The 20,487-nt window shown below is 49.2% G+C and overlaps 1 protein-coding gene across 2 annotated transcripts in view; it reads left to right on the forward strand.

The window, feature by feature from the left end:
* Positions 1 to 595: 595 nt before the first annotated feature.
* The window catches only part of FAM78B (family with sequence similarity 78 member B), a 104,688-nt gene continuing 84,796 nt past the window's right edge, over positions 596 to 20,487 (forward strand). For both annotated transcript variants that reach the window (XR_005236178.2, XM_007989691.3), the window contains exon 1: positions 596 to 1,606. Coding sequence is in view for 1 of the 2 variants with exons in the window: in XM_007989691.3 (XP_007987882.1) it covers positions 1,344 to 1,606 (263 nt within the window). In the remaining variant the exon portion in view is untranslated. The remainder of the gene's footprint in view (positions 1,607 to 20,487) is intronic.

Here is a 20,487-nt window from a genome sequence, read left to right on the forward strand (position 1 = left end):
CTGCTAAATATTTTTTCCTGTTTGGCACATTAGACTGCAGTATCAGACACATGACCGTGGTCATACTGTACACAATGCCCAATGTCTGCCAAAACTCTGGCATATGAGAGACTTAGTGTTGGAGTACGGAGGGATTCTTCCGGTATCCCCACTACACACTGGTGGAAAGAAGAGCTTCCAGAACAAATCCAGTCAGGGAAAGAGGCAAATACACTGCATTTAGTAACACTGCTGGAGCCTGAAGGTAGGATACTAAGAGGGCTCAAGCCTAAATCTAATCCAACAAGCTAGATTTCTGAGTAACGACCAATCTCTGATAAAGCTGTTCCCCTAACCCTTCTGCTGCCCGAAACACTCCACAGCCCCTACCGGGTTCCCCAGTGGACTCTGGACAGCGCCGCGCCCTGCTCGGCCCCACCCACCCGGTGGCGCTTGGGCCCGCCCTACTCCCCCACCCAGGGCACCACCTACCAGGGCCCCGCCCCGCCCCAACCCCACGTGCGGGGCCCCACCCCAGCGCTAGCGGCCCTTTAAACACCCCCACCCTTACACATTACCCCCCCACCCGGACGGCAACCGGAGAGGGACAAAACTCATGGCGTACAGCCAGTTTCCTCCGCGGAGCACGTCCTGTGCTGCCCCAGCCGTTGGGGCCCTCCACTCCGGGCCACAGCCTCTTGGCGCCCCCCGGGCCGGGGCGGCCGGGCCGAGGAGTGTCGACGCGGTCCGGCTACGGGGCGGGGCCGGCGGGAGCTCCGGTCGCCGCTGCCGCTGCTGCCTCCGCCTGCCGCTCGGGCCGCCCGCTCGCCCGCCGCTGGGTGCGCTGCACGCGGGGGGCAGCCGCGGTGCAGAGGTTCATGCAGCGGCGGCGGCGGCGGCGGCTGCTGCTGCTGCCGCCGCGGAGGCAGACAGACCGGGCGCTGCCGCCGCCGCCCTCCCCCGGCTCCATGCCGCCGCCGCTGCCGCCTCCTCCTCTCCGGCGAGGGGCGGGGGGCTCCGGCCCGGGGTGGGCACCACTCCTCGCAGCGCCGCTCCCCTCCCTGCCCTCCGCCCGGGCGCTGGAGCCGGCGAGGGCACCCTTCGCCTCCTAGGAGTGCACCCTCCGCGCGCCCTGCCGGAGCGAGGGGGCGGGCGTGGGCGGGCGTCGGGGCAGCGGAGACCCCGCGCGGCTGCAAGAGGAGGGGGCTTCCCCAAGGATGCCGGGCAGCTCCCGGTTCCTAGGTGCGAGCTGAGTCTGACCGGGAGCGAGCGGCGCGTCGCCATGCCGGCGTGACGCGCCCCCGGCTGCCCGCGCGGGCCCCCGCGCTGCCCCACGCCGCGCCGTGCCGGCGCCGGGCTGCAGGATGGGCTGTATCCAAAGCATCACCTGCAAAGCGCGGATCCGGCGCGAGAACATCGTGGTGTACGATGTGTGCGCCACCATCGACCAGTGCCCCACGCGCATCGAGGAGACCTCGCCCATCGTCCTGCGCTACAAGACCCCGTACTTCAAAGCCTCGGCCCGCGTGGTCATGCCCCCCATCCCCCGCCACGAGACCTGGGTGGTGGGCTGGATTCAGGCGTGCAACCAGATGGAGTTCTTCAACACCTACAGCGACCTGGGCATGTAAGCGACCCGCCGCGCGGCACGGGAGCGGACTCTGGGCCCCCAGCTCTGCTCGCCACCTTAACCCCCCTCCCCAGCTCCTTCCTACTGCTGTCCCCATCGTCTTTCTAAACCTTCCTCCCGCCTCCTCTCCCACCTCCCTCCTCCCTACGCTTTTGTTTCAGTGACAGGGCGGGTGTAGGGAGGCTCCTCGCGAAGGCATTTTCTCGTGGTTTGCTTCTGACTCCCCAGAAACGCGAGGAGAACGGTGCGGGGCGGGAAGAACGCGACAAGGAGGGTTCGAGAGGCGGAGGTGGGGATGGCTGGCGAGTGCCCGGCGAGTTTCAGGGCGCCGTCTGTGCTTTGTGGGGCTCCCCGGGAAGAGTTTGGGGGAAACCATAGACGAGTGGAGTGGAGTGCCGGGGGCGCATGGGCTGTGCCGCGTGTCGTTTGGAGAAACCGGAGCGGGCTTGGAAGAGCAGGTCCCGGGCATCCGAGCGGGAGTTGGTAGTTCTGTCCTTGCCCTCGCGACTGTTGAATTTCGAACCCTTTTCCCCCAGGCCAGGGAGCCGGGAGGCGTTTCCGTCTGGAACCACAAGCCGGACATAGTTGCCTCTCTGTCTCCGCGCCCCCTGGACCAGTTCTGGTGGGGAGCTGGAAGGCACCGGGTGCGTCCCGGCCAAGCAGGGCGGATGGCCTTGTGCGAGCAGCCTTCGGCTGGCGCGGCGCGGAATGTTTCTTATGCTAAAGGGAAGGATGGGTCTCTTGTCTGTCAAGGGACCTTACTTTTCAAAACTTTCCTAATTGCGGCACTGGAAGGGATTCCCCTGGCGCCCACCGCCGAATTCTATCGGCGAGCTGGGAGCTCTCCAACTTTCAGCAGCGCCGGTTGGTGCGCGCCGGGCTTGGCTGCTGCGGTGGAGACCGAGGATCACCGCGGCTCCTCAACCGCCAGGGGCCGCAGGCTGCGGGCGATCGCGTCCAGGACTTTTATATTTACCAAATTTTCATAACTCCGCACCCGCCTCCTGTCAGAACTAGACTCTGAGCAGGTGGCAACGACAATAGCTAAAAGGTTTAGGGCCTGCCTTCTACCTGCTGTTACAGTGTAGGTCTAGAACACCCTAATTAGCCTGCAGCCTACAGGGAAACCCTTTTTCTGGAAATTCAACTTTATTTCACTTACTGATCTAAAACTCTAGAGCTCCCAAGGTTCGCCCATTTAATATGGATATGGGGTGGGGGAGTTCCCATTTTAAAAGGTCAAACCATCTTTTTAGCAGCAGTTTGCAGGCTTTTTATTGCACACTGAGAGCATGTAAGTTAACAGTAGTCATAGGCGCTAACAGAAATTTTGACAGGTCGTTGTTTCCTTTTTTCCTCCCAAAGATTTTGCACTTTACTCTTTGAGCACAAAAGCTTAATGCTAGAGAAAACTCAATTTCTAGTGAAGAAATGTGAGGCCCAGTTTCCAATATGCCTCTGCACACTGTATTCTTCTTTCTGGAAGACAGCTAGATGTGAGAAATGAGGGATATTTTATTTTGGGTGAATCATGTCATTTAAAAACAGACACACCCTCAAAAGAATGATTATATGTGAACACATGTGTCTCTTAAAACTGCTTTTTAAAATAAATCCATTATTTCCAGCCAAGTCAGAGAAAGCCACAGGCAGGGCCAGAGCCCTCCCTCTCATTCCCCTGGCGTCACCCTGATGACGGTAGGTTTTTGGAGGACAGCAACTACTCCCCTCAACAGCCTGGGGCCTCTGGTAGAGGAGGCCAGGAGTGACTGCAGAAGCAGCCTCACTTTTCCCAAGACTGCCCAGCGGAGCTCTCTGTTGCCTCGAATCTCTTATGAATAAGTAAATCAAAAGCAAATATGTAAATACAGAATTATTTCCGTAAAACTTATTTTACCTTAGGAGAAGTCAAGTTGAGATACAAACAGATGTGGTAGTTGAACTTTGTGGAATCTGTAGGGAAGATGTCCTCATTGGAACCAACTTTAATGGATATGAATCCGTGATAGGATTCCTGACCCTTCTCTACTGAATCCTTGCATTTGGGATTTGGAAAGAAGTTTTGTTTTTAAACTGCCACTTTTGGTGTTTTAAGAGTCTTGGTTTTCATGTAGACGTAGGAGAGGAAAAATAGACCCCCAGTGAGTAATAAAGCATATTATTATAGATTTGTGTCCACAGTCTACCTCTTTCTTCATGGTTGCAATCATTGCTATGTGTTTAAGGCCACTTTGGAGCCCAGATTTGAATGAACCAATTTCCACAAGATATTTATGCCCAGAAAACTTTGCTAGTGTAAACTTTTTAATGGGAACTCATATTGCATGAAAGTTGCGGCAGTCTATTAGTTATTATGTGTACTTTAGCCAATACCTGGACTGTAAAAAATAGTATGGAGTGAATTTTCACTCCTGTGCAGTGTTCTGTCACATGAACCACAATATGGTAAAAGGGTCTGGGTTAGAAAACTGCCTTTTCAATATTTTGAAAAGGATTGTGCCAGAGGAAATCCACAGCATAAAATGGCAAGAAACTTCTGTTTTACAGGATTGAAAGAAAGCCTGAGGTTTTGTGGTTTAAATTTTAAACTTTTCCAAGAAGGGGTAGGCTCCTAAAAGAACGTTTGAAATAGTTGATGGCCATGATGACCAGAGCTTAATTTGAACTTTAACTCATTGCCATGGCACTTCCTCGAATGATTCTATAGAAACCAGACTGGTGAATAGTTGTGGCATCTATTTATTTCTCATTTGGCCCTGGTGAATCTTGCTAGTGCAGCCTTGAACAGACTGCTGCAAGTCTTCATCCCTTGGGGAGGAAGCGCTCCTGACTTTCTCAACCTGTCAGTAAACAAACATTTACCAAATGCTTCTGATGTACAGGCAGCAGCACCAAAGGAAACAGGAATATGCAGGCAGTTTTCACTGCTTCTCATTATAAGATGACACATGCAGAGAAAAGCAGTGCTCTTGGGCAGTGTGAAAGAAATGCCTGAGAGAGAGATCTGGGGGGCCAGGCAGGGTGTTCTGGAGGTGAATGGACTCAAGGCGAACTCCGAGGTATGGGTAATATTCAGATAGGCAAGGAGGAGGGACTAATTCCAAAGGCGAAGACCAGCAAAGATACGGAGGTAGGAAAATAGAAGGTGTTTTAAGGGGACATAAGTTGGCTGGAGTGGAGTGTTCAAGGAGAACAGTAGGAGATGAGGTTTGAAAGGTAGCTTGGGTCTGTTGGGTGGGCCCAGAATAACACAGTCTGGTAAAGGGAAAGATTAAAGTCCGATCTTGACCAGACAGAGGGTGTCAGAAAGCTCTTCATACCTTCTTTATACCTCTTGAGTATGCAGAAGCTTTCCAACAGAGGTGGAAGATGTTTATAATGGAACAGTTTTGAATGCTGGAGTACAACGCTGAAGAAGTTTCCTGAGTAAGATTTAAATAAGGAATGGGGTTCTTGTGCCAGGGATGAATGAGGTGAAGACAAGGTCAGGGAAAACGAGCAATAGCTGAAGGCCGCTCTCATTCTCTTTGAGTCTTCTGGGGCTATAAGGGAACTCTCCATGGTCAGGCTAGGGCTAATAGTGTGGAAACCATCTCCACTGCCAATTTGGAAAACTTTGGCCTGTGTGAAACTTCAGGAAGTCATAGCTCAGTCATAGCTTCAAGAGACAGCTCCTGCCTGTCCCTCTACTCCTTCTTCAGAGCCAGGGTTATTGAGGATTTGGCTGTACCTACCCACCTCTGTTGCCTGTTCAGTCTAGTCCAAGCTGATTTCTATCCATTCTGAAACTGCTCTTGCTAAGTTCGTCTGTGATTTCCATGTTGCCGAATCCCTCAGACACTTTTGAGAGACACACAGTTTCAGCAGCATTCCTTGTAGACAGGCTTCTTTGTCTGGAACCACTCCTATCTTTTAGCTTCTATGCTATTTTTTTTCCGCTGTTTCTCTGTCTCCATATTACCTCAATATACAGTGAATGGGACTTTTTTCTTCTGCTTCTATGCTTTCCCTGGGTAATTTCATCCATCCTAATGGTGGGAGATAACCTCTGTGATACACAGTCGCCTCCAGTCTAGATATGTGTGTGTCTTCGCACAATAATGACATGACACAATGAAAGACATCTCAAGCTTAGGGTATCCAAACCCGAACTCTTGATCCCCATTATAGCTCCCACCCAAAATCTGCACCTTTGTCGTTCTTCATCTTAATAAATGACACCTCCACTCTTTGAGTTGCTCGAGTAAAACCATCTCTATGTCACCCTAGATATTTCCCCACACATCCAGCCCATCATTAAATCCTAGTGATCCCATCTCCAGAATATATCTGTAATCCAGCCACCACTCTCTGTCTACTGCTACCATCTCAGGACATGTCACCATCAACTGTCACCTGTTCCTGCGGAGACTTTCTAACTGAACCTGTCACCACCATTCTTGTCCCCCTCCAGTCTACCTCCCACATAGCAGCCAGAGTGATATATTAAAAATGTAGATGTTACTACTTTCTTGCTTAAACCTTTTAATAACTTACCATTGCAATTGGAATAAAATGGGAAAAATCTCTTACATGGGAAGCCAGGGGGGGGCAGATCACTTGAGCCCAGGAATTCAAGACCAGCTTTGACCAAGATGGTGAAACCCCATTTCTACTAAAAATTCCAAAAATTAGCTGGGCATGGTGGTGCACGCCCCATTTACTCAGGTGGCTGAGGCATGAGAATCACTTGAACCTGAGAGGCGGAGGTTGCAGTGAACCAAGATCGCACACTCCAGCCTGGGTGACAGAGTGAAACTCTGTTTCAGAAAGAGAGAAAGAGAGGAAGAGAGAGAGAGAGAGAAAGAGAGAAAGAGAGAAAGAGAGAAAGAGAAAGAAAGAAAGAAAGAAAGAAAGAAAGAAAGAAAGAAAGAAAGAAAGAAAGAGAAAGAGAAAGAAAATCTCTTTGTGTTCTGTGAATTTCTGTTCTTAAGCGATGTCTTCCAGTCTTTGAAAAGAACCAACTTTATCCCAACTCAGAACATTTCCATATGCTGCTCTCCATCTGAAATGTGCTTTCTCCCTGCACTGCTCTAGCTAATTCCTGCTACTCATTCAGGTCTCTGCCGTTATCTCTTCTGAGAGGCTACCCCTGATCTCACATCTGAAATTAGGATCCTCCTGTTTTTTTCCTTCAAAACGCCCTGTTCTTGTACTGGTTACCATTAGTAAGAATGGGAGTGAGAATATAGTTATTTACTTAATTTCTGACTTGTCCACTACAGTATATATTTCATGAAAACAGATGTCATATCTATCTTGTTTATGACAGTGCATGGCCCGTAGCAGATGTTCAATAAACATTTGATACAAAATAAATGAATGAACTATTTTTCTGACCTCAAATAGTCTATGTCCTCTTCAACAAATCATGTCTCTTCAAAATTAGCTTTTCATGTTAAACCTAAGCCTGACCCCACAAAGATCTTGAACCCAAGACACTCCAGCAGTTACTTAGCACTAGCTTATAGTTTAACTCTGCTGTGCTTTTGCGTTATTTGTCCTGTGTTACCCCACCAGATGGTCTGCTTCTCAGCACAGAGCTTACTTCTGTCACTTCCTCTGTCTCCCTGAGGTGTTCTGTACACCGGGAGTGGTGTTCAGCAAACACTGAAGCCTCGCTCTCATATCACCTACCTGCTGTAAAGTGGCATTCAGTGTGTACCCAAGGAGACTTTGTTGTAGCACTGTGCCACCTGCATCACTAACTCGCTAATCCCAGAACTTGTGGAGGAGAAGGCTGGAGACCTTGGCTGGTACAGTTATGTCCCCCAAGCTAGAGTTCCCCTCCTTGTTACCAGTTACATGCTGCTACATGCCCAGTGTGGCTTTAAGTGTGGCCCTCACTGGTGACCATAAAGATGGTCACACAGTTGGGCATTTTGCTCTTGAGGACCAGATCAGCCCATCTTGAGTCTCCAGGCCACTTGACCAATACCCATTCCCCCCCACCCCCATTTCCATTTTGTTCCAATCAGGAGGCTCACGGTCTGGAAGTAACCAGAACTGCTTCTCAGCAGAAACACTGGGGATGCCAGTCTAGAGTATCAGATGGGAAAGTGGGATCCAGTTCCTTTATTAAAGTCCTGAGTGCCCTTGAAGGGGAGATGGCCTAACCCCTTTGCCTGTAATCTCCTCCATCTCTGCAAAAGAGGAGCAGCAGAGGATTAACCGGTCTTATCAGGGAAGCGTTAAGCTCACTAGAGATAAAGCACAACTCTGGAGTTGGAGGAGGGGTTGAGAGATAGGGGAGGAAACAAATGATTAGGAAAAGATGTAGAGGGGGAGGAACAAATAGAAAGTTAACAAAATGTGGCTTGTGTTCCCTGGGATATTAATCTGCACTCCAGGGCAGTGGATGGGTTGGGGAAAGCAAGGACAGGAGATGGACTGTGAGGGCCTCAGACTGCAAGGTATCGGTGACCTTCCACAGGCAGCAGGGGCAAATGCTATTTTAGGGGCCGGGTCTGCAGAGGCATCATGTTCCAGGTTAAGGATGCAGACTGGCAGGTGAAAGGGAAATGCAAAGTCTGTTGTGGGGTGTGCGGTCCCAAATACCCCCTTTCCTTCTAATTCGTGCTGCATTCTGATCTCATCTGACCCTCTCATCTGACCCACCTGGTTCTTGAGAACTAGGTACTATTATCATGCCTATCTTACTGATGAGGAAACTGAGTCTCAGGGGGTCAGGTAACTTGCCTGAGGCCATACGTCAAGTAAGTGGCCGGGCTGAGACTGCAAGCCATGTCCTCTGGCCCTGTGTCCTGGCTTTCTGTATACTGCCACAGTTTGGCCTGTGAGGGGACAGGTCAGCCCTCCATTCATATCAGCACTAGAAAAGTTAGTAGTCACGGCCGCTGTGATTGTCATCATGCACCTAGCGCTTTTCCTCAGAGCTTCTTGTAAGGAAGCCTAGGGTTGCCCAAAGGCTCCAAGTAGTTGATAGCATGGCTTTCTTCTTTTTATTTTTATTTTTTTTTTATTTGAGGCGGAGTCTCGCTCTGTTGCCCAGGCTGGAGTGCAGTGGCCGGATCTCAGCTCACTGCAAGCTCCGCCTCCCGGGTTCACGCCATTCTCCTGCCTCAGCCTCCCGAGTAGCTGGGACTACAGGCGCTCGCCACTGCGCCCGGCTAGTTTTTTGTATTTTTTAGTAGAGACGGGGTTTCACCGGGTTAGCCAGGATGGTCTCGATCTCCTGACCTTGTGATCCACCCGTCTCGGCCTCCCAAAGTGCTGGGATTACAGGCTTGAGCCACCGCGCCCGGCCTAGCATGGCTTTCTTCTTACCCAGCTTCCTTCCCTGGACCACTTTGGTCTACCGATAAGAAAAAGTTGTCACAGGTAACAGAGGGGCCACAACTTCTGTTGTGTTAACACCAAACAGGCCACAAGAAGTGGCTGTCATTTATACTACTTTCTTGCTTAAACCTTTTAATAACTGACCATTGCAATTGGAATAAAATGGGAAAAATCTCTTGCATGGGAGGCCAAGGGGGGGCGGATCACTTGAGCCCAGGAATTCATAAGTTGGTTATTAAGTCCATAAGTTGGTTATTATGGACTCCTTTGAGAAGAGAAATAACAGGAAATTAGCAGTAGCAGGGCATCCTGGTGAATACTCATGAAGCAGAGTCCTCGTGGTGCTGAGGGTCCCTGGAAGGGTCCCTGGTGTGCCCGCCTGCACACCAACAGCAGAGCTGCCCACAAAGTGGGGTATTCCCCCACAGAGGCAGAGTCGTGAGGCAAGTTGCCTCTTATTCTCACCAATCCAAATCAGTGTGATATTTAAGGATGCTTCTAGAGTTCTTGTTGTTGTTGTTGTTGTTTCAGGTTTTAGTAAAGAAAGTGTGAGTGTGCCTGTGCCGGGAGAGTTGTCCAGATCGAGGAACGTCTGGAGATGCTGTTTGGGAAGGAAAAGAAAGACAAGGGAAATAACACACGTGAAAGGTCTATGTGCCTGGCACTGTGCGGGATGCTTTCCATACATGGCCTCATGGAAATCTTACCCAGTGAGAGAAGTTATCCTATTGTGAGGTCCAGGGATGCTCAGTAACTAGCTCAAGGCCTCATGGCCAGCAAGGTGTCATGCCAGGAGTCAAGCCCATGTCCTCTGACTACTCTGTTTCTTTTTAAAAATTATCTGTGTATCTGAGAAAAGGTCTTGCTCTGTTACCCAGGCTGGAGTGCAGTGGCACAATCACAGCTCACTGCAGGCTGGATCCCCTGGGCCCAAGCGATTCTCCCACCTCAGCCTCCCGAGTAGTTGGGAGCACAGGCATGGACTGCCACCACACCTGACTAATATTCTATTTCTATTAGACGATGGCCTTATCTCCCAGGAAGGAGGTTCTCTGAACTTGCTTTACAGAATAGTAATAATGGACCTAGCTTTATCGGTTTTCTCTGATTTCTCTATTTCCTCCCTCCTTTGGAAACAGAGTAAGTTGCTCTGAGATCATGTATGTGAATCTCCTTGCATTCCCCCTGAGAATGGCATTGGTGGGTAGCTGTAAGAGCCGTATCTCTGTGAGGGGCCAGGAGTAAAGATAGCAGGGAATAAGCTCCTTTCATGCCGAGGAGCACATTTCCTGGGAGCAGGGAGACGACATTCTCAGCTCTTGGACTGTAAGCTGGTTGATCTGGGCTGTAGCTTTTAACTTTGTGCCTATACCTTCAGGCCCTCATGGGCAGCCCTGGGCCCCAGCAGACAGTCACCCAGACCACCCAGGTACTGGATATGGAGTTCTGTTCATCCCTCAAACTCTCCAGGCAGTTGCTGTTCGGGTGGATGATTAGGAAGAGAAGGAGAACGAGGATTCCCTTCTGGTAGTGGAAGGGACCCCTGGCTCTGTCATCAGCTCAGTGGAGATATCTCTGGCTCCCCAGAATTCCTGCACTATTCCTTTTCTCGAGGCCCCTTCAGGCTACCGTGTTAGCCATGTGGACCCTGCTCCCTCATTAGGTTCTGGGGTACATGCCAGTTGGAACTGTTCACTGAGCCAGTGGAAGATTTAGCTGCTGGTTCCCCAGCACAGGGTTCCAGTCAGAAGACGTGGGTCCCAGTGCCAGCTGCATGACCTTTGGCAGGTCCCTTAACAAGTCAGCGTCCAGTTTGCCTGTACATAAATGGACAGTAATAAGATCTCCCCTATCCTAATGCCATAGGGATTAGGAATCAACACTTGTGCTTTTTGTTATTACAGAGCATGCTCGTTATTATTGCTAGAGGATGACACTGGACCAGCCTTAAGGAACAGGGAGGTTGTGGCTGTGGCCCTGCAACTTCCCTGGACAGAGAAGCATTCAGACTCTGGAGAGGGGTCTCTGGTCTGTCAGCTGTATAAACCTCCCCTACAAACCCACTCAGAGATAGAGGGGAGGAGAAAGGCTTGCTCTGTACCTCTGGAGCCTGGGCTGTTTTCTATTCCAACTCAGAGGAGGGCATTGGAGTCCCCCCTCCCCCCGACGTCATGTCATTCAGAAGTCACCCTCCTTCTTCTCCTCTAAGCTGTAGACTTTGGGAAGCCTCCGGGACCCTGGCTGCTCCTAATTCCTAGGCATGATACCTGTAGCCTAGCCACATCCTTGTGGGGACTTCCTGCCCCATCCCTGAGCCCTCCTTTGGTAACAGTGTCACTCAGGCTGGGGGAAGGAGCTACAGTTTGTCCAAACCAAGGACTTGAGGGCTGGGTGATGCTGGAGCATGTGAGCCATGCTGTTCATGCTCAGGAAGGTTGTGCAGTGTCTGGCTTGGGTGGACAGTGAGACCAACACCTGAAGTCATTTGTGTCCAAAGCTGTGTTTAAGGTACTTTATTCTTTGCAAGCCCTTTTCATGATTTTTGTCTTCTTTATAAGGGGACCTGTCACAATTAACCTCACAATAATCATGAAACATTTAAGGCAATAGTTATTGCTATTTCAGATAAGCAAACTGAGGCCTAAGGAGATTAAATTATGTGTCCAGGGTCATCCTGGCAAGCACTGGTAGACTCAGGCCTGATGCTCAGGCATCCCACCTCCTCTCCCAGTGCCCCCCATACTGAGTCCATACTCAGCCAACCAAGAATGAGAGTCGGGGATGGGAGAGGTCATCCTCAGAGCCGTGTGCATTGGGCACCTCTGGCTCAGCCAGCATGTGGACACTTTTAGGGGCATCATTTATGGTGTCTGAAGACAAGAGAGGGTAAACAGGACCACCTAAATGTCTTCAACAAGCGCAAAGAGAAATTTTCAGGCTGTCAGATTAAAACAAAATAAATAAGGCCATTTTGTTATTAAAACAAAATAAAGGATGGCACATCAACAGGGTCACTGTCGCAAAGCCCCTGGCTGGCTCCTGCTCCTGGGGCCTGACCTTTCAGAGCTGGCTGGTGGGCCTGTGTCCGGCACAGGCTCTCAGAGGCTGTTAGAGGCCTGGCTAATGGGAAGCAGTAAATCGGCATCTGCAGTCAGCACTTTCGGCAGCATCCTGAGGGAGCAGGCAGAGGCTTCTGGGGCATGCGTGGCGGCAGGTACAGGCTTTGGCAAGTCCAAGAGCTGCCAGAAACAGGCAAATTAGATGTTGCTTTGCCCTCGGCATGGGGGCGCGGGCTGGGATATATAGGGGAAGAGAGGCATGAAGGGAATCAGACATGCCCGTTCTGTGAGAGCAGGATTTTACTTATCTTCCAGGCCCTCTCCCGAGACCACACACGCTGAACCTCCATTCCAAAATGGCAGTCCCCACACCTGAGCTGGGCAAATCAATTCAAGAACAGATTTTTTGTTATGACTTAGTGATTTGAGAGTCTGTTTCAAGCTTCCAGGAACCATCTTCACATTCTTTAGGAAGGATGAGTGATTTGTGCCACAAACTGACCCCCAAATTCCTGTTGAAGTTGTTTTCTTGGCTTTCAGAACCCAGGAACCTGTCTTTTGCTAAGAAACCTGCACACACTGAGTGATGGGCAGCTATGTACTCATCGTCTGTCTCCGCATGAAACCATAAGAAACTTACTCAACTTGATGACAACAACTAGTTGTTGAACACTTAGCTAGTGCCAGATGCTTCAGATGTACTGTCTGTGAAGTAGATAGCACCATTATTTTCCTCATATTAGAGAGGAAGCGGAGGCCTACAGCGGTTGGATAACATGTCCAGCATTACTCAGCTAAGTAGTGCCAGAGCCAGATTTAGAAAGCAGGTCAAACTAATTCCTGTGACTCCTTATGATATTGTACTGCCTCATAAGGGTTGAACGAATGAATGTCCAAATGAATGAATGATCAGGAGGTGTTCAGGATATTGCTTGAGTGTTTGCTTTTGTCCTTGCTGAGGAGACCTGGGAAACAAAAGGTTTAAATCAAATTGGAAATGGCTAGCTGCCTCGCCTCCCAGCTGCGTGGTTCACTCAGCTGCTCAGGATGGGATAATAATGAAACCAGGGTCTTGGGACCAGACCCAGGGGACCATCCCAGCACCAGACGCAGTACTCTGTCCTTTCAGCTACCTCACAGGTGACTGTTACTAGCTACCAGTCACAGCAGGGTCTTGATTAAAGAGGAGAGAAATGGCCAGAAGAATGCAAGTGGTAGATCAACAGAACCATCCTTAACCCACAGGGTGTTGTAATGGTGCGGGAAATCATGTAGCTCATTTGCTTCTTTTACAGGTGGGGACGCTGAAGCCCAGAAAAGGGCAGTGCCATAACTAGTGAGGGACAGAACCAGGACTCAGATCCAGCCTGGATCACTGGCTCACTCTGTGGGTCAAGGCTGGAGGCACCCAGCACACCTAGTCTTCAAAGCAGCAGTCAGCAGTCACCACCCCCTGTTTTTTCATCACTGCCAGCCCCCCACCCCCAACAGGTTTGCTGAGGGTCCAGGTCTTCAGGCAGAGATGGCCACCTGCCCAGGAAAGAAAGGTGCACAGGGTGCAAGAAGAACCCATCCCTTGGCAGCAGAGAGGAGCTCAAATCAGCCCAAGGGATGTCTACACAGTGGCCAGGAGCAGAGAGTCCAGCCTATTTTCAGTCTCTATATGCAGTGATTAGCAAGCAAGAAAGAAGAGGGTCTCCCCAGAGACACCTATCACAGATGGCAGGAGATGGGAGGGCTTGGCAGCCCAAGGGAAGGGGAAAGTATGGAGAAATTGAGATTTAGCCGGGATTCCCAACAAGCCAGAATCCCTTTCTTCTGCCCCTCAATACCCGCCTCACCCCAGCCCCGGTGCTGATGGCATGCATGGGCCCTCCTGGCCCCCTACCCACACACAGGAAAGGTATTGTCATAGCCCGTGGCAGCTCTAGAAGAAACAAGATCCAAGTAGTGTCAAATATGACAGATTGTGAGGGGGCCACGGGCCCTCCCTTGACAACAAGGCTCAGCTGGGAGGCCTCTGTGGAGCAGAACAGATGGGAGAAGTCTGAGAGGGATATCCTAGCAGTGTGGAGACCCTGTCTGTGTTGTGACTTTTAGTTGGTTTCAGTCAATTCTTTTGTCGTTGTTTTGTTTTATTGAGGCATTTCAGCATAGGGGCATGATCAAATGGTGCTGTGTCTGCTTCCCTAAAGGAGGTGTGGTTGGGGAAGAATGGGAGGGAACAGGTCCAGGCAATACCCCATTTTGCTTTGTCCTTGTTGGGATCTAAGGGGGATACAGAGGGAGGACTGGAGAGGGAGATGAGTGTGTACCTCTGAGCAGCCTGCCACCACTGCCTGTCTGGCTTACTCTAAAGCTGTAGTCTATGTACCACTCCACGCTGCCTGTCATGAGCACTCCGGGAATCCAGGGCGATGTCATGTGGTCCACCTCCCCTTTACATAGTCCTGTTGCTGCCTGGCCCTCCTTCTCCAGGCTTGCACTGGGACCTGGCTTCTGCCCTCCCTGGAGGCCTCTATAGAGGAGGAGGCATCCTCATGTTTCCTGGGCTATGTGGACCCTTCTCTGTTGTCCTGCCTGCCTGGCATGGCCTGTTCGAGACCTGTAGCTCGCAGGGCTCCTGCCTGTCTGATCAATCGGCCTTGCTGCCTGATACTCAGTATTTGTTGCCAGATTCCTGCCCGCCTTTGAACTGCTTGTTCATCTTTGTGTCCATCCCAAGTTCTACTGGCTTGATTTCTGACCTCTGCTTGTCTTGGGATGGTCACTCTTTCAAGCTGCAGGACTTTAGCCAGATGCCCTTCCCCAAACCCCTGGACCCTCCCCCCCACTTCTCATTGACTTTCTGACTTGTGTTCCCCATCTCCCTCTGGAGAGAGAAATATGGAAGGAACCACAGCTGGAGGAGCAAAGCTGTCCTCCACCCTTGGAACAGAACCATTCACCCGTCTCCTGGGAACCCGTGAGTCACTGTGTCCTGCACATTGCCTCCATGCCTGGCTGGGCTTCTTTCATCTCATGAGCGGGTTTCCAAAAACCACGGATGATCTTTATAAAGAAAATTACTTGTGATCTAAAGGGGCAACTCAACTAGAGTTTTGGGTGGCTGGTGAGGAAGCTGGGAACAGTTAAAACCAGAGTACCGGCTGGGCGTGGTGGCTCACGCCTGTAATCCCAGCACTTTGGGAGGCCAACCCAGGCAGATCATGAGGTCAAGAAATCGAGACCATCCTGGCCAACATGGTGAAACCTCATCTGTACTAAAAATACAAAAATTAGCTAAGTGTGGTGGCGCGCACCTGTAGTTCTTGGGAGGCTGAGGCAGGAGAATTTCTTGAACCCCGGAGGTGGAGGTTGCGGTGAGCAGAGATCGCGACACTGCACTCCAGCCTGGTGACAGAGTGAGATTCCATCTTACAAAAGAAAAAGAAAAAAAAAATAGAGTAATGAGAACTTCCTCTGAGTATGTGGGGTTTGGAATCCAGAGGGCACAGGTTAAAGGGGGATTGATTCAACAAGTGTCCGAGGCCAGTTCAAGTACAGCAAGTCTGCAGCAGAGAGGGCGTATGAAAGAAGCTTAAGAACATGGTTGTCCTCTTGGCAAGCATCTTAAAGGCCTGAATATCAAGAGTAGATTCTGAAATGTGGAAAAGAGAACAATTAATGGGGTGCAGGCAGGGCCAAGAGAAGCTATGGTGGACCTAGTTCCTCGTGACAAGACCAGACAAATTCTTGACCTTAGGTACTACCGTGTCCTGACAGCACAGAACTGAAAGGCCTAGGCAAGGTTAGCAGCTGCTCCCATCCTTATCCTTGACACCTGAGAACCACCACCACCACAGGCTTCTGTGCTGCAAAGTTCCCTGAGGTAACATCTCCAGTTGGATGGCTGAGCAGATGGCTTTAGCTAGAAGATTCCAGAGAGGGGAGGCGCTAGAACACTGAAGGGCTGTTCTACAGCCAGGGTGGACATCCTCCTCCCTGACCAGTGCCTGGGCTGCTGGAATTCTCAGATGTCTTTGAGAAAATTTGTCTTTTCGGAACCTGTATCTGACAGAGACTCTAGATAATCTGGGTAACTATGGGGTTGCTTAATCACAATTGAAAAGTCTTTCAGAGATGGGACTGTTGTATAATTAGGCTGAGAGTTGGGGCCGGGGGAAGGTTGAGTACTGGTGTGGATTTAGTGCTAATGGGCTCCTTCCTGCTACCAAGCCCTCAAAGTTGAACGGAAGGGGAGAGGTAGCATTTGTCTACATGATAAAGTTTTTGCAGAAACCCTGTCTGTTGACCTTTAACCTTGGGATCTGTACATAGTTACTTTTTCATGAAGCAGCTAATTCTCTTTAGCCAAATGGTTGAACAGTTGAGTAGGTCTGGCACTTGAAGCAGGGATACTTGGGTACAGCCCCTACTGAGGAGTGTTTGTGAACACCTGGAGGCTAAGGTCGTTACTTGTCCACTTACATCCGGCCATGGTTTCTGTGGTTGTATCAATGACTTCAGATTGGGGGATCCTAGGCCAACAATTGGACAAACTCACTGCTGAGCCAAGAGCAGGATGCTTCTGGATCAGAACCCAGGAATGTTTAGGGCTTTATTCTAAGAGGCAAGAATCTTCCTTGGATGCTGGGAGGGTTTTTTTAAGATTTACCTTCAACATCTGGTGCTTCCTGAAATGTCTGGTCATCAGAATTAGAATCTGGAATTATACCTTACTACTTATGACTTTCCACAAAAAGGAAAATCTTGGGATGTTTTCATGCCATTCTCAAAAAGAAAAAAAAAAAAAAATTGAAAAAATATTCTGTCAGAAATGCCCCTGGTTAAACTGAAGCAGAGTAACCAGAGAGAAAGAAGTGGGTGAGACAGTCAGATTGTCTTCATTGAGACATTTCAAAAGCACAGGCCAATTTACAGGGTAGCATTGAACTCCTGAGCTATTACAAGTCTACAGGCATTTGTTTCCAGTCTCAAGTGTTCAACTTCTCTGATGCCATCCTCTATAACCCAGCACAGAACCGAGATGAATCTCCCTGCAAGCTCCTTGGCAAAAATCAGCTTCTATGCCAGATTAAAACCCCAGTTCTGGGTGATGCCATCCAACTTCTAAACATTTCTGATTTACCTCTATTATACTTTTTAATTTTTTTATTTTTTAAATATAGGTAGAGACAAGGTCTCACTATGTTGCTCAGGCTAGTCTCAAACTCCTGGGCTCAAGTAATCCTGCCTCAGCCTCCCAGAATGCTGGCATTACAGGCATGAGCCCCTGCACCCAGCCTGCTTCTATGTATACTTTAAAAGAATGTGTATTTCTTGTTGTCCATAAGATCCCACTTGCTAATTGTATTGTACAAATGTTCTATATTCTTGGTAATTTTTATGTTTGATCTATCAGTTGAGAAAGTCTGTTGAAATTTGTGTATGCTAGTGTGGTCATAACTCTTTTTGCAGTTTTTTCATATTTTGCTTTATACATTTTGAGGATGAGGCTGCTTACCTCTTGAGTTGTGGATTTCCTCTTCATTTTTGACCCCTAGGAATTTATTTTTGCAAATTCAACTGTGTATTCAAGAAGCAACTTGGAATGTGGGAGTTTTTCAGGAGATTTAGTCTATTATGATTTACTTACTATATTCTTCTGTTCCTCAGTTATAGACAAAAGTAAGTTTTTCATGTCTCCTGTTTCTGATTTGAATGAATGTCTTTCAAAGCAAGCTGCCTATCTAGGCAAGGCTCTTTGATAAAAAGAACTGAGGTTTTTTTTTTTACTTAACACCCCACTGTTAGGGGTGAAGTGGGAGCCAAGGCACTGGGAGGGTTTGGGTCTAAGGCCAAGGGCAAGAGAGTCCAGCACGTTGTCCCACTGTGCCCTAGGCACAACCACCTGGGGTATATTGCTGCCTCAGCAGACCCGGTTTCTCTGAGATGCATTCCTCAGACATCTCAAACCCCCTGATGCACAGCCATCCTCATTGTCCCTGTGCAGTATCAGAGTGTGAAGTAGCTAGCTCCAGGTGTCTCTGCACCTGTTCCCTGACTTTACCTCCAAGGCTCACTTTGCACTGGCATTTGGCTTCTGGCAGGCAGGAAGCTTGTTGCTTTCTTCTCTTCCTGGTGGCTCTAGGAAGGACCAGCAGAGGGAAGGGAGGTGGGAGAGGAGACCAAGAGGCAAAGCAGTTTCATTTGGAAGGTGCAGCCAGCAACCCCCAAGAAGGCACACATGCCTAGTATCACCCTGCACTCAGCAGGCTGACACTGAGGTGGGGATGGAGCATGGGGATTCCCTGTGTGGAGCTATTCTGCGATATGGAGCTCAAGGTGGTTGGGGCCACATAAACCTTGAATGTAATGAAAAAGGCTAGGCTTGAAGTTTAACGTTTACAAAAATGCTCCCATGTATGTTACTCCCGTTGAGCCTCACACTCACTTTTAGAAATGGTATTATTGTTCTGCATGTGATGAGAGAAAACCAAGGCTCCGCATGCTGAACTGATTCAGCAGGTTTACATGGTTAGGAGGTGGCCACACTCGCTATCCAATTCCAAGTTGGTTACTCCCTTTAGGTAGCTGATGCTGGAAAAGGGGAGAGTGATAGAACTTCTGAAGCTGAAAAGACCTTGGAGATCTCAGTCTTCTTCCTTGACTTGACAGGTGAAAAGACATGTAAAAAGAGGTAAAAAGGAATTGCCCAAGCTCATACAGAAAGCTAAGAGATCCTCAAAGGATGGAGTTTACTTTAAAATGTCTGTTTTTTGTAACAGTTCCATTCAGTGAATGTAATTTTTATGGATGCTTATCGCTTCTCTGAGAAACCCACTCTGTGGTGGGATGACAGTCTACAGGAATAACCTAGCCGAATGGACAACTGCATTGGGAGGAAAGGATATGAGCTCCCTTTGTCACCTGACCTTCCTAGCTCAAAGTGACAGCGCAGGTTGTCTCCTCTCTCATTTCCGTTGAGTTCCCATTAGAAGTCTGAGCTGCATCCCAGCTGCCTGCCCGCCGTTGGGCAGATCCTTTTCTAATGCAGGTTTTCATCATTGATTCATCACCTAATGGGAACAGATGAACATGAGGTGCTAGGCGTTTATACAAATGATATCTCATTTAACACTCATTCACATTACCTCTATTTCACATATAATGAAACTCTGGCTCATGAAAGACCATGTAAGTTGCCCAAACTTTCAGTGCTGGCATCAGAATATAACACCAGGTTCGAAGAATTCCAAAGCTATGCCTCTGACTACCATCATGCGTATATAGTTGCTTCACCTAAAAGAGAAAAAGGAACCTCAGATTCTGAGCAGGGCTTGGGAAAGCTGGGCACAGCAAATAATTTGAACATCTCATGGCAAAACTATTGCAATCACTCTTCCCAAATTACTGTACCAGAGGTATTTCAAGATTTATGTGTTAGCCATAAGACACTCCTTAAAACATCTGATTAGAGTTGAATTATTTGAGTTACCAGCTCTCTAGATCCCTCATATCTTACTTTGCATTCATCTGAGGTTACTAGATGGGTTTGTACAAAAAGAGATTCATTGTTGTTAAAGTTGAAGTGTTAAATTAACAGAAAGAGTGTACCACAATGGAGAGGAGCATGAGATTCAGAAGTCACCAGTCACCAAGAATTCATTTCCCTTAACCCCTTTTTGATTGCAGGCAACATTAAAAAGCACAGACTTTGGGCCAAGGAAGTGGCTCATGCCTATAATCCCAGCACTTTGGGAGGCCGAAGTGGGAGGATCACTTGAGCCCAAGAGTTCGAGACCAGCCCAGGCAACAAAGCGCAAGACCCCATCTCTACAAAAAATACAAAAATTAGCCTGGGGTATGGTGGTGTGCACCTGAAGTCCCAGCCACTTGGGAGGCTGAGGTGGGAGGATTGCTTGAGCCCAGGAGGTCAAGGCTGCAGTGAGCTATGATTGCACTGCTCCACTCCAGCATGGGTGACAGAGTGAGATCCTATCTCAAAAAAAAAAAAAAAAAAAAAAAAAAAGGCATGGTCTCTGGAACCTTAGTATGTGAGTTCAAATCCTGCTTGCACCATTTACCAGCTGTGATTTCAGGCACATTAACTGTCTGAGCAGGGGGAACGCAGTAGACCCATAAAAACAGCTTGACAATACCATAATTTCCCATCCAGCCTTCCTCAGGCAGAATTGTGCCAATTCTCTAAAGCATCCTTATGGGTTCTAATTTATTCATCCTTTGGGCTCGGTTCCCCAACTTCTTGGGGGAACTTCTTGGGGTCTGGCCTAAGCTAGTTGCAGCCATGAGAGGACATCCCTGGGCCTCCTGCCCACTGATGCTCATTTAGGCGTTATCATCCTGGCATTGCCTGCTTTTTGTCTCTGAAACCAAAGCAGGCCAGTAAGAGAGGCTGGCTGTTACCTTCAGCAACCCCTAGGACTTTTCTCACTGTGCTCACCACACACACAATCAGCCTTTCCTGTCATGGTGTTG

This window comes from Chlorocebus sabaeus, chromosome 25 (genome assembly GCF_047675955.1).
Source record: "Chlorocebus sabaeus isolate Y175 chromosome 25, mChlSab1.0.hap1, whole genome shotgun sequence".
Taxonomy (NCBI): domain Eukaryota; kingdom Metazoa; phylum Chordata; class Mammalia; order Primates; family Cercopithecidae; genus Chlorocebus; species Chlorocebus sabaeus.